The 13,127-nt window shown below is 42.1% G+C and overlaps 1 protein-coding gene across 2 annotated transcripts in view; it reads right to left on the reverse strand.

Moving 5' to 3' along the window:
* Window positions 1-1,018: 1,018 nt before the first annotated feature.
* LOC139317529 (mitogen-activated protein kinase 3) overlaps window positions 1,019-13,127 on the reverse strand; it is a 33,246-nt gene continuing 21,137 nt past the window's right edge. The window contains exons 7-9 of one of the 2 annotated variants that reach the window (XM_070944599.1): window positions 4,515-4,624; window positions 4,238-4,380; window positions 1,019-2,615 (exon numbers count right to left, since the gene is read on the reverse strand). In XM_070944599.1, the coding sequence (XP_070800700.1) occupies window positions 4,261-4,380; window positions 4,515-4,624 (230 nt within the window). In that variant the 3' untranslated portion in view covers window positions 1,019-2,615; window positions 4,238-4,260. The remainder of the gene's footprint in view (window positions 2,616-4,237; window positions 4,381-4,514; window positions 4,625-13,127) is intronic. The other variant, XM_070944600.1, reaches the window with a different exon arrangement.

Genomic DNA, 13,127 nt, shown 5'->3' on the forward strand with positions numbered 1-13,127 from the left:
AAGAAAAAAGTTGGCCATGCCCACCCAGTCGCATTACCCCCCAAGCCACGCCCACAAAATAAGCCATGCCCACAGAACCAGTAGTAAAAAATTTTAGAACCCACCCCTGCTCCAGACCCGTTTAGTTTCTTTTCAGAGTCCCAAATCTTTTTTTTTTTTTTTAAATCTTACTTTGGGTTGAAATAATAAGATCAGCCTTCAAGGAAAGAGACGTGGGAGCGGGTATATTTTTGTGGTAGAGTGGCCTCCAGAGAAGACAGGATAATTTTTCCGGGAAGGAAAGGGAAAGGAAGGGAAGGAAGATAAAATCAGAGGAGGGAGCATGGAAGGAAGGAAGAAGGATGTGAAGGGGGTTCGTGACTGGGTGGGAGTGTGTGACGTTGAGTTGGCCACGCCCGTCCAGGTTTTGTGGCTCCTGGTGTTTTGTTTTCTGTGGAAAATGGGTCCAAATGGCTCTTTGAGTGTTTAAGGTTGCTGACCCCTGCCCTATGGGATCAGTTTTTTAAAAAAAGCATAAAGAAAACACCTCAACTGGATGGTAATAAGGAAGGCAGGTAACAAAATGGAAGCAAAGATACAATTTGGTTTGTTATCATTGATGTCAACATTAGGAAGCAGGATACTCTTTGGTCACCGTACATAGACCAGGTAAGTTTTGAAGCAGACGGCACAGGCATGGAATGTCATCAAGTACTAATGAGTAAATTATAATGACCTGCAAAGTAATAGCCACAACCATAATCCCATAAATGTAATAATCTAGCTAGCAGACGAGATTGAGATCTGCAGGTGAGGAAACCACCTTTCAGTGCCTGGGTTTTTCCTACCTTAATGATTGTCTACTTATGGATAAAATGCTTCTCATGATTTAAGATCCATTTCTCAGAGTACAGCAGAGTACTGTTGTAACTTAAAAAGGACTCTAATTTAACGATCCATTCCCCAAACCCCCAAATAAAGACGTAACAGCTGCTGAAGGAATAAAGGAATGATTTATTTTAGGGTCTTTATACAGTCCAAAGCAGGGAAGGATGGAGAAGCATTACGGTAATTCCCTTTAATGCAAGTTCCTTCAAATGGCAACACACCCTAGGAAGAAAGCTCACTGCATATTATCACAGCTAGGACAAGCAAGCAATGCTGTCTGAACACAGAAGTTTCTCCTTCATTCAAATGGAAGGTTAAGGGAAACAAATAAACAAAACCACGTCCCAAATCCCATTGTTCTGCTTAGAGCATTTATCTTTGAGAACTGGAAGTTTCAGGAAAAAGAACCATCTAAACTGGTACTGAAAAATGGCACGTGGAAGGGAGGGGAGAGGTGGGGCCAACTGAGCAGGAGTTTTCCTGCAATGGCTAACTTTCAAGGGGGGAGCGGTTCATTTCCAGTCATGACAGTGGACACCCAAACAACCCACTGTATTTCTCAAAAAAAAAAAAAAAAAAAAAAAAAAAAAAAACAACCCTTTCTACCTGGCACAGTCTGGTGGTTTTGGGGTAGCAGGACTATCCCTTTAGAAAACAGAACTGTGATCGGTGATTTTCCCACTTCCCAATTCATACTTGCCCCAAACTGTAAGTTCCACTCCTTGAGGGACTTTGCATTGCATGATTAAGAGTGGGAGTTAAAAATTGGCATTTAAAAATATTGAGAAAGGAATGCAGGGCAGCCATGTTAGTTCGTAGCAGCAAGAAGACAAAAGTGCTGTGCCATTGCAGAGGCCAACTGATTTCTCAAGGTATGCAGCAGTTTATACACACACACACACAAATTTATTAAATGCAAGGGCGGAGAAAGAAAGCAGACAACCAAAAATCTTAGTCTCTAGGTTGAGGAAGCAGAAGAAATGTAAGGACTTCCTTTTCATCTGCACGGTTTCTTACATAATGGTTAGAAGCAGAGGGAAAGGTATTTGTCGCTCTCAAACCAGACACTTTTTTCATCATCACAGGATCTTTCCTTGCACTGCATTTCAGAAGTTCCTTAAAATGACTACCAAGGTCGGATGTGCATTTCAGGTGTCTCAAAAGTGGCATAAATCAATTGATAAACACCAGCACAGACATGCCCTCTATTTGTGCAGGAAGGAATCAAGGATTCTGGATTCTTGAGTGTTGCAGAAAAGCTGGGCAGTCAGAAAGTTTAAGGTTCTGCTCCCAGTTTTCAAAATGTAGCAGGGTTCAGAGGATTACAGAAGAAAGATACAAAGTGTATGTCCAGGAACCAGGATCTGATTTCAGCTGCCCTTGCTAATAATGCCCAAGGGATCAGAAAATGGCCTTGCTAAAATAGGTTTAGTTTATTAACTCATTAACAAAGACAGTAAAATGCCAAAAAAGGAGATGACACCCCTTTCATTGCTTTGAAAAGGGATAAAGGGAGGGAGCAGTCCCCCCCCTTCCCCAACCTGGGTACCAGGGTCTCACCCCAACACATCACATTACGGGGGTCCAGAGATGGGTTACCAGGGTTCACAGCCACGTAGCAAAGCGCAGTTGTACAGCAAGTCTACAGGGGCACCCTGGAGTTGGTACCCCTGAATCCTGTGATCCCCTCAACATTCCAAAGGGGGAGCTGGGTACAGTCCCAAGTCATCTCCTGGTGAAGCAGCGACCTGAAAGAAGAAGGGATCCCATGAAGATTCACCAGCTAGCATCTGGGAGGCCTTGACCACAACTCAGTTATCTATCTTGTACATTAAGATGTAGCTACATTTAATTGCTGAATACCAGTATGTTATAAAACACAGACTTGTCATAAGCGGCTCTTTTCTCTTGCCACAAAGGATTATCAGTCCAGGAGAAGAGCTGTGGCTTTACAACCCCTGGAATATCAAACTCTTTGAAGTGAGATCAGTCCCCACCATTTTAGACTTCCAGAAGGGCCTTAAAACCTGGCCCTGCGGATTGGCCTGGGGTCCCGATGGGGGCATTCCAGACTGAAGGTGAATAGTGGACAGAGAAAAGATTCCACCTCCACCCTGTTTGTATTTTGCTCTCTTCCTTTTTTTTTTTTTTTTTATTTTTTTTTTTTTATTTGATTTATATGCCGCCCTTCTCCGAAGACTCAGGGCGGCTTACAATGTGCTCAGCAATAGCCTTCATACTTTTGTGTATATTTATACAAAGTCAGCTTATTGCCCCCACAAACTGGGTCCTCATTTCACCTACCTTAGAAAGGATGGAAGGCTGAGTCAACCTTGAGCCTTGGCGAGATTCGAACCCTGCAGTAATTGCAGGCAGCTGGTCTTAATAAGCTTAGCCATCTTTCTTAATTTTAATGTTAATATCTATTGTTTTAATATTTTTTATGTTTTATATTGTTTTTATTTGTTGTAAGCCACCTAGTCACCAGAGGGAAAGATGGACAGCATATACATTTAATAAATAAATAAACCCATGGGGATAACCAGAGCATCTGATCTTTTTTTTTTGTACAGGGCTGCTGTTTAATCCCATTTGTTCAAGAGTGAAATCGGTAATGGATGGAAACTAATCAAGGAGAGAAGCAAACTAGAACTAAGAAGAAATTTCCTGACAGTTAGAATAATTAATCAGTGGAACAACTTGCCCAACATTGGAAGTTTTTAAGAAGAGATTGGATAACCTGAAATGGTATAGGGCAGGGGTGTCAAACTCGATTTCATTGAGGGCCACGAGGGTTGTGTTTGACCTTGGGGGCCGGGGGGGCGTGGCCAGCTTGATGTCACTTGTGTCGAGGGTGCCTGTAGTGGCCCGAGCGCTGTGTCAGCAAAAATGGGCTCCTGAGATCCATTTTTGGCTGTGATGGCCTCCTGCAACCCTCTGCCAGCGAAAACGGAGCTCGTGAGGGCCACCTGCGGCCCTCCCGAGTTCCGTTTTTGCTGGCAGAGGCACCGCAGGCCGATGCTTCACTGTTTCCAGGGTAGCCCTGCGGGCCAGATCTAAGCACCCTGCGGGCTGGATTCGGCCCCCAGGCCTTGAGTCTAACACCCCTGGTATAGGGTTTCCTGCCTAAGCAGGGGGTTGGACTAGAAGACCTCCAAGGTCCCTTCCAACTCTGTTATTCTATTCTAAATTGATTCTTCCAAGGCAGAGGGCTCTGGGAATGGTGCCTTGCTTAAGAAACCCCCTCCTCAGATTTATAAGTAATGTCATGATTAGGGGATGGGATTCATAGGCTACACCCCCAGGTTGAAAGATTTTCTTGCGGGGGGGGGGCACTAAATTAGCTACCCTTGAAGATGAACAGCTATACCTGCCACTGGCCTGAACAGGCTCTCAGGGACCTTGATAGGCAGGCTGGAATCGTGCAGTTTCTTCAAATATCAGTTCTTTCAGCTTCTCTTTGGGCAAGTCATCCAGCTCCATGTCGAACCTAAACGGTTCCTCAGCAACTGGCTAAAGAGAGAAACAAAACAGAATGTAGAAATCCTGCTTCCCAGCCACATTAAGGCCATGATGTCAATTTCTGACCCCTTCTCTGGTCGTCCTTTTAAAAGATTCCCCCCCCCCCAACTTCAAAGAACCCGCACCTCATCTGAAGGGTCGTAGTATTGCTCGAGGTAAGGGTGCCCCAAAGACTCCTCCACTGTGATACGCTTATTGGGGTTAAAGGTCAACATTTTATCCAGCAGGTCCAGAGCTGAAATGAATAAAAAAAAGTGAAAGGATGCAAGATCAATTGCTGGACCACAACAAGAATATTCCATTTTGTTTAGGAAAGGGATGGTTGCGATGCATCCCCCAGTGGTAGCAGAGAGCAATGCAGGAAAAACATTTGTCTGATTTCTGAGGTCATTTGTCTCAGCAAGCAGATGAAATCTGAAGACTGAGTCTGAGGGCTCATCCTCCCCATAAGAAAATCCCTGCTGATTCAGACCAGGGATCTGGGCCAGCATCCTCTGTAAAGGCCACAACTCTCTCACAAAACAAAAGCAGAGTGCCTCCGAAGTGGATGACAGTCTTTTTCAAACTTGGCAACTTAAAATGTGTGGACTTCAACTCCAGAATTCCCTAGCCAACATGCTGGGAGTTGAAGTCCAGGCATTTTAAAGATGCCAAGACTGAAAAACGCTGATTTAAACAGTGGCCATCCCTATGAGAAGAAACATAGTTATTACAGTTACTATAAATTATGTTTTATTTGCTTTCGGTATGATTGATGTTACTGACCAATACTTCTCATCTCTTATGTGGCCAGAAATCTCATATAAATTATAATTTTATATGAAACAGAACTTCCATTTCTTTATTCAAAATCTTTGTTGCCAATTTAATCTATCTGTATATAAGAGCACTGCTCAAAAAAATAAATTCACCTTAATTCAAAGATCATCTTCTTCAGATCACTTTTCTTCCTCAAGAACTCCAATGCTTTTCCTAGTCCCCCATCCTTAACCAATTTTTTCTTCTCCAGATGTCATTTCAATTTTTGAAATGAGACAATCCAAAACTACAAGGTAGTGTAAACCTAGATACTGCTAGTAATATACTTACATGCAGCAAATACTAATACTTTTACATTTTTTTATAATTTGAAGTTTTTCATTACTATAGCAGCCTGAGTTCATGTGAACAATATCTTTAATAGAAGTTAAAGTTAACTTTCCTGGTTATTTACAGTCAATTCAGATCCTTAAGTCTATTTATCTTAAATCTTATTTATGAAATAAATAAGTCTAGCAGGATCTTTATACCAATGTTTGCCGCTTTCTACTAACGGTGCTGTCTCATGTCTGCCTGGGAAAGACATATACATATACATACAGATGATGGCCAGGACAATAAAAGGTAAAGGGGCTTTGAAAACTGATGTTTGATGGAAAGAGGTGATTTTAGAGAAGAAATACAGAATTGGGCAACAGAAATTGGGTGGATCACATGGAAATAAGTTTCTATACATGTTATTTACCACCTATAATTACTTGTATTTTTTCCTCTGAAAGGATAACATAAACAGGAGACATTGTATTGAAGCATTACATACCTAACTTGGGGGAATGGGTGTTTTGTGTCTGTGTGTCATTCTGGAGGTTGTTAATGGACTAAGACCCCACCTCCTCCCCTTGTGCATCTTGCTCCTTTCCTTCCCATCTTGTCAATTTTAAATCAATTGTAATGTTAATATTTAGTGTTTTAACATTTTAATGTTTTTTGTTTTTATGATTACAGGTGAAACTCGAAAAATTAGAATATCGTGCAAAAGTTCATTTATTTCAGTAATGCAACTTAAAAGGTGAAACTAATACATGAGATAGACTCATATGCAAAGCGAGATAATTCAAGCCTTGATTTGTCATAATTTTGATGATTACGGCTTACAGCTCATGAAAACCTCAAATTCACAATCTCAGAAAATTAGAATATTGTGAAAAAGTTCAATATTCTAGGCTCAAAGTGTCCCACTCTAATCAGCTAATTAAGCCATAACACCTGCAAAGGGTTCCTGAGCCTTTAAATGGTCTCTCAGTCTGGTTCACTAGGAATCACAATCATGCTGACCTGACAGTTGTGCAGAAAACCATCGTTGACACCCTCCATAAGGAGGGAAAGCCACAAAAGGTAATTGCAAAAGAAGTTGGATGTTCCAAAAATGCTGTATCAAAGTACATTAATAGAAAGTTATGTGGAAGGGAAAAGTGTGGAAGAAAAAGGTGCACAAGCAGCAAGGATGACCGCAGCCTGGAGAGGATTGTCAGGAAAAGGCCATTCAAAGGTGTTGGGGACTTTCACAAGGAGTGGACTGAGGCTGGAGTCAGTGCATCAAGAGCCACCACACACAGACGGATCCTGGACATGGGCTTCAAATGTCGTATTCCTCTTCTCAAGCCGCTCCTGAACAACAAACAATGTCAGAAGCGTTTTACCTGGGCTAAAGACAAAAAGAACTGGTCTGTTGCTCAGTGGTCCAAAGTCCTCTTTTCTGATGAGAGCAACTTTTGCATCTCATTTGGAAACCAAGGACCCAGAGTCTGGAGGAAGAATGGAGAGGCACACACTGCAAGAGGCTTGAAGTCCAGTGTGAAGTTTCCACAGTCTGTGTTGATTTGGGGAGCCATGTCATCTGCTGGTGTTGGTCCACTGTGCTTCATTAAGTCCAGGGTCAACGCAGCCGTCTACCAGGAGATTTTGGAGCACTTCATGCTTCATTCCTCAGACGAGCTTTATGGGGATGCTGACTTCATTTTCCAACAGGACTTGGCACCTGCCCACACTGCCAAAAGTACCAAAACCTGGTTCAATGACCATGGGATTACTGTGCTTGATTGGCCAGCAAACTCGCCTGACCTGAACCCCATAGAGAATCTATGGGGCATTGCCAAGAGAAAGATGAGAGACATGAGACCGAACAATGCAGAAGAGCTGAAGGCCGCTATTGAAGCATCCTGGTCTTCCATAACACCTCAGCAGTGCCACAGGCTGATAGCATCCATGCCATGCCGCAGTGAGGCAGTAATTGATGCAAAAGGGGCCCAAACCAAGTACTGAGTACATATACATGCTTATACTTTTCAGAGGTCCGATATTGTTTTATGTACAATCCTTGTTTTATTGATTTCATGTAATATTCTAATTTTCTGAGATTGTGAATTTGGGGTTTTCATGAGCTATAAGCCATAATCATCAAAATTATGACAAATCAAGGCTTGAACTATCTCGCTTTGCATGTAATGAGTCTATCTCATATATTAGTTTCACCTTTTAAGTTGCATTACTGAAATAAATGAACTTTTGCACAATATTCTAATTTTTTGAGTTTCACCTGTATAAGCCGCCTTGAGTCACATCTAGGCAAGATGGGCAGCATCTAAGTTTAATTAATTAATCAAACATACTGTCTAATATATATTACTATATATCATATAATAGTATAATGTAAGTAAGGTCGTACATCAGAGCACTCCTAGTCTACTTAGAATCCTCTTCTATAGCCAAAGCAAAACCATTGATCTCTGAAGCTTAATGCAACATTTTGTCCAAAAAAAGGAACAAAACATTTGGCCCTCTTCCAGTAATATTACTTCACCATCACTGCATACCCTGCATCCTTCAACCACAAAAAATTGCCTGCTTCTGTTACAGATTAAGCTGCTCTGGGAACCAGCTGTATTTGAAAAACTGCACATCAATGCCAAACAAGAGAACTTCTAAAAGCCTTTAGAATTAGATATTGTTTGTATATCCGTCTCTCTCCCCTTCAGCATGTATCTTCCACTGAAAGCTGGGAATGATGTTGACTGTAGCATACACATTTAGTTGTTATCGTATTGAGGAAGGCTGATCTAAATGCATATTTTCAAATTGTGTGGTACAACTGAAGACAAAGGAAGTTAGTCTTCCTGCACTGATTTAGAGAATGCACATTTCAGCACAGACTGGTTAAATGACAGAAGAATTCTCTTTTCTTGCTAATCCTGATTGGAACCCTAACAGCCTAACTAAATCAGGGGTGGGGAACAATGGCCCTTTTATGACTTGTGGACTTCAGCTCCCAGAATTCCTGAGCCAGCCATTTAGGCCCTAGTTCCCCACCTCTAGCCTAAATGAAAGAAGACAGAAAGTGAAACGTAGGGCCAGTCTGTTCTGACCTAGGTTTCCTTAGACAGTATACAGCACAAACTTAGTCCCAGCAAACCTCTTTAATTCAGACAGCTGTGAATTATTGTCATTCCCAGTCGAAAGGCTTATCAAACAGTCTTGCAGGGGAGTGTTTACAAACACTCACCTTATCTCCCTTGGAATGCTGCCAGAGAACTAATTGCCACACACAGGGCAAGGCCAAACTTAGCACAGAGTCAAATGGAACTTTTCCACAGCTTTTACCGACCAGATGAACTAATTGCTTCCTGCAAAAGCTCATGTCCAGTTCGCTTCTCTTTTATGTCTTATGGGAGGGGCCAATCATCTCCAAGCCTTACTCCCAAGTCGACCCTGTTTTCATAATTGTTCCTGTCTCCTGGCAGCTCTGCGCATATGCACACTGGGAACAGGCTCACGCTGTTCTTCTGCCTCGCTGATGTCAGACTCCGGAGGCAGCAAAGAACTACCAGATGGCCTTGGCTCCCTCTCTGCCTCCGACTCAGAGCCATCGTTCAAGCCTTCCTGACTCCAGGACTGGCCCACGTTCCTCTCCAACCTCCTCACTGTCTGAATCTGCTGCCAGCTCTGCTGGCCGCTGGCAGGCCACAACACAGTCTGCCTGTACAGTATTGTACCACGTGTTATTTTAGACAACTGAATTTCCACACCATTCAGTTTTTGCATAAAGATCTCCAACCACATTAAAAAGGATAGCCAGTTTCTAAATGATGAAGTGTACAAATAGCCTTCACCCAAACTGGGTCCTACTAGTGGATGGATGGCTTGGTGAAAGTTTTACAGAATAGTTGAGGACACAGTTTAACTTTTAAATAAAATAACAATGGGAAGACTGTTTTTTTTTTTAAAAAAAATATTTATTTCTTTACAAACAAAGTATTTATTCACATGCAGATCGCGACGGGAGCTTTACACAATATATTAACTTCAGTCAAAATATACAAATAAGATATAAAATCTACACTAACCTTATCTTCTTTTTATTCTATTATTCAACCAAGTATACCATTGGTCCCAGCATTGAAAATATGCGGAATCCTTTTGATCTCTCAAAATTTTTGTTAACCTGTCAGCTTCCGCATATTCCATAATTTTTCCCAAAATCAAATCTTCAGCCGGTAAGTCTTTCCCCTTCCAATATTGAGCAAAACATATTCTTGTTGCAGTTGTGATATATACAATTAGACACCATGTATTCGTGCCTATCTTATCTGGCCTTATATTTAATAGATAGTATTCTGGTTTCAATTGTAATTTATATCCAGTGATTTCTAATATCCTGTTCTGTCCCCGTCCCACACACGCACACAAACAGACAGCCGGGGGTTAAATAAACTGGCAGACAACCAATTCTTCCGATAAGACGCTTGGCAGCAACCCAGTAGCTGCTTGCCAAGAACTTTTACTCAATAAACAAAATACACACAGTCAAGAATTGTCCATTTCGTAAAATAAATCCAAGGCCGATAATGTTGTTTCCAGACATGCAATGTGACTCGATAGTAGTTAGTTTTGTCTGTCACAGAGTCTGAATGGCCACCTCACTCCCTTTTATATCCTGTGGGGTGTGGTCCAGTGACTCAGCCTAATCTCTGGCACGCCTTTTCTTCTGTTGCACGCGCTTATCTCTGCGACGCTGCCGAGGATCCAGCCAAGACTCATTACCCTCATCACTGTCCACCTGTGGCTGAGTGGACGTGCTTGGCCCCGGCCCTATCTCTTGCCCTTCGGCGGACACCAAAGGCATTGCCAGAGAGGAGGGTCCTGGAGAGGGAGGCCTTGCCAACTCCTCTCCTTCACTCTCGGAGTCCTCTCCTGCCGATGACACAGGCTCAGGTAACGGAGCCACAACATATCCATCCCTGTATAAGTCTCCAAAGCTCAATTACTTGGGGCAGGTCCATCATACGTGAAAATAAGTACCTATCTTCCCACATTTCCAACAGTTTGGGGAGAGTCCTGGGAACATTTTGGATAGTTGGGCAGGAGGGAGATGCCATCTATACACCATCTTATATAAGTTTTCTCTGTAAGTGGTTGCCATCAGGAGTTTCAGTTGTTTCGTCCATATTTCTTCCCATTTTACCAACTCAATTGAGTAACCAATATTTCTCCCCCAGGCAATCATTGAATCTTTAATAATCTCATCCCCTATCCAGTAATTTATTAAGAGTTTATAAATCTTTATATATTACTATAGCATTTCATAATATATATAGATCAAATGTTAAAGTAGGATTTATTGTATAGTTTTAAAGTGGAAGGTGGTTTTGAATTGTTGTAATAATATATAGATATAAGCTTGGGAGAGGAGAAAAAGGGTAGATTATTGCCAAATTGGGAGTCATAATACTATTTTGCTAAATTAGAAGTTATTATACAATGTTATAGTATAATGTCTTTTTTTTTTTCCTTTCTTGAAATGTATGGATAAAGGGGGATGTTATAATATTAATAATATTTTTAGTAAGTAAAGGTCAGTATTTAGAGGAGGGGGTAAGTAATCTGTTATAAATTAGGTTTTTTGTTATGAAGAAGTCACAGGGGGGGACGGGTGGGAAGGGGGGGTTAGGGAGGGGGAGGGAAAAAAAAGGGGAAAAAATTTGTATTTGAAAACTTTTTCAATAATAAAAAAAAAGAGTTTATAAATCTTGGATAACATTCTTTCCTCCTTTCCTAATATAATATTATCTATTTCTTGCTGGGTCATATCTATGCCACCTTTTTCCTTGTCTTTCTTATGTTTAGAGCTGATCTGGGTATAAGACCACCAATCCAATTCTATTCCCTGAAGATCTAACTCAGTTCTTGTTTTTAAACGGCCTTGAGCATCCAATAGCTCCCGATAAGATAGGTGTTTTTCTTTATTGTAAAGCGAGCTATATGTTATAGCTTCTAGTGGGACCAACCAAGACGGGGTCAAGAAGTAGAATTTACCCTTGATTTTTCTCCATGTTTCAATTAAGATGTTCCTTACATAATGACCTGCAAAGCTCATATATTTTTTAACCTTATCTTGCCAAAGAAAATAGTGCCAACCCTGTTGTAATCCCAAACCTTCCAGAATCAACAATCGTCTTCTTCTCAGCAGGATCCATTCCCTTATCTAAACTAAGTTTGCAGCCTGATAATAATATTCCCATTTTGGTAAGCCGAATCCCCCTCTTTCTTTCACCTCTTGAAGCATTTTAAGTTTAATTCTGGGCTTTTTATTTTGCCAGATAAATTTAAGGACACATTGATTTAGCTTTTTAAAGAAATTATTGTCTAATCTACCTGGTGCTGTATAAAATAAATATGTCCATTTTGGGAGGATATAGGATTTTATAATCGCGATCCTACCTAATAGAGACGTCTGAAGGTTCTTCCATTTCTCTAAGTCCTGTTCTGTTCGTTGAAGTAATTTCAAGTAATTATCTTCTTTGATTGTTGAGCATTTGGCTGTTAATATAATACCTAGATATCGTAATTTATTGACAATTTGAAATCCCAAATTCGCTTCTAATTCCTTCCTCTGCTTTGTCGTCAAATTTTTAATGATAACCTTAGTTTTTTCCTTATTTATTTTTAACCCCGCTACATTTCCGTATTTTTCTAACTCATAGATCAAATTTGGGCCCGATAGAATAGGATCTTCCAATATAAATACTAGGTCATCGACATCCAACGATGGCGACGCTGAGGCCCCCTGCGGAGTCCTCCCATGCCCCCGGATGCCTTGAGAAAGATCTGTGGAGGCTAGGGGCGGCTGGGGATGGCCGCGGGGGGGCCAATGGCGATGGTGTCGGCGGTGGCGAGGGCGTCTGCGACGGTGGTCGGCGAGGATGGCGGCTGGTGCCAGGGCGGCTTCCTAAAGGCCTGTAGACCAACTGAGGTGGCGTGGGACTCTTGGCAGCAGCCTCAAAAGTGGATTTCCCTGGTGGCTGGAGGGTGTTTGGCCCTTGGGGGCAGGGCCACCCCCATGCAGACCCGGAGACCTCCATGGTGAGCTGGAGGGGGCAAAACTGGGTGAGCACTATGTTCCATCAATTGGAAGTTTTGAGAGATTTGAGGGGGCTGGAAAACGTCTGTTGGCACTTGCTGCCTGTATTTCCCCCTCCTCTCCTTCCTTTTTTCAACCGAGTTAAGACCTTGTTGGCCTCATTATGGCTATAGCTACCCAGCCTATCCTGGCCTGCTGAGCTGTTCCTACTTCCCCCATTTCCATCAAGCCATCTCTGAATCTCCTGCCTTGCAAGATTTCTCCTGAACTAAACTTTGAACTAATTCTTCTCATGAACTGGAGGATTGGGCTTTCTGACTTCTCCTAATCCATATGGGGAACTGGATCTATGGACTCGAGGCCGGTGGGAGTCGGTGTATGGCTGCCTTCACTCCCAGGTTTCCATCAAAGTTTTATTGGTCGGCCTTTGTGAGAGGACGGTCGGCCAAGAAATTTTTGGGGGTCGGATGGCATATCTCCCCCTCCACTGCTGTGAGAGGGCAATGGAATTCGGCTGCCTGTGCCATGGACTGGAACTTTTCCCCTGTATTATAACATCATGGTG

The sequence above is a fragment of the Pituophis catenifer genome, unplaced genomic scaffold (assembly GCF_029215685.1).
Source record: "Pituophis catenifer annectens isolate HBS135680 unplaced genomic scaffold, rPitCat1.0.hap2 SCAF_5, whole genome shotgun sequence".
In the NCBI taxonomy this organism is placed as follows: Eukaryota; Metazoa; Chordata; class Lepidosauria; order Squamata; family Colubridae; genus Pituophis; species Pituophis catenifer.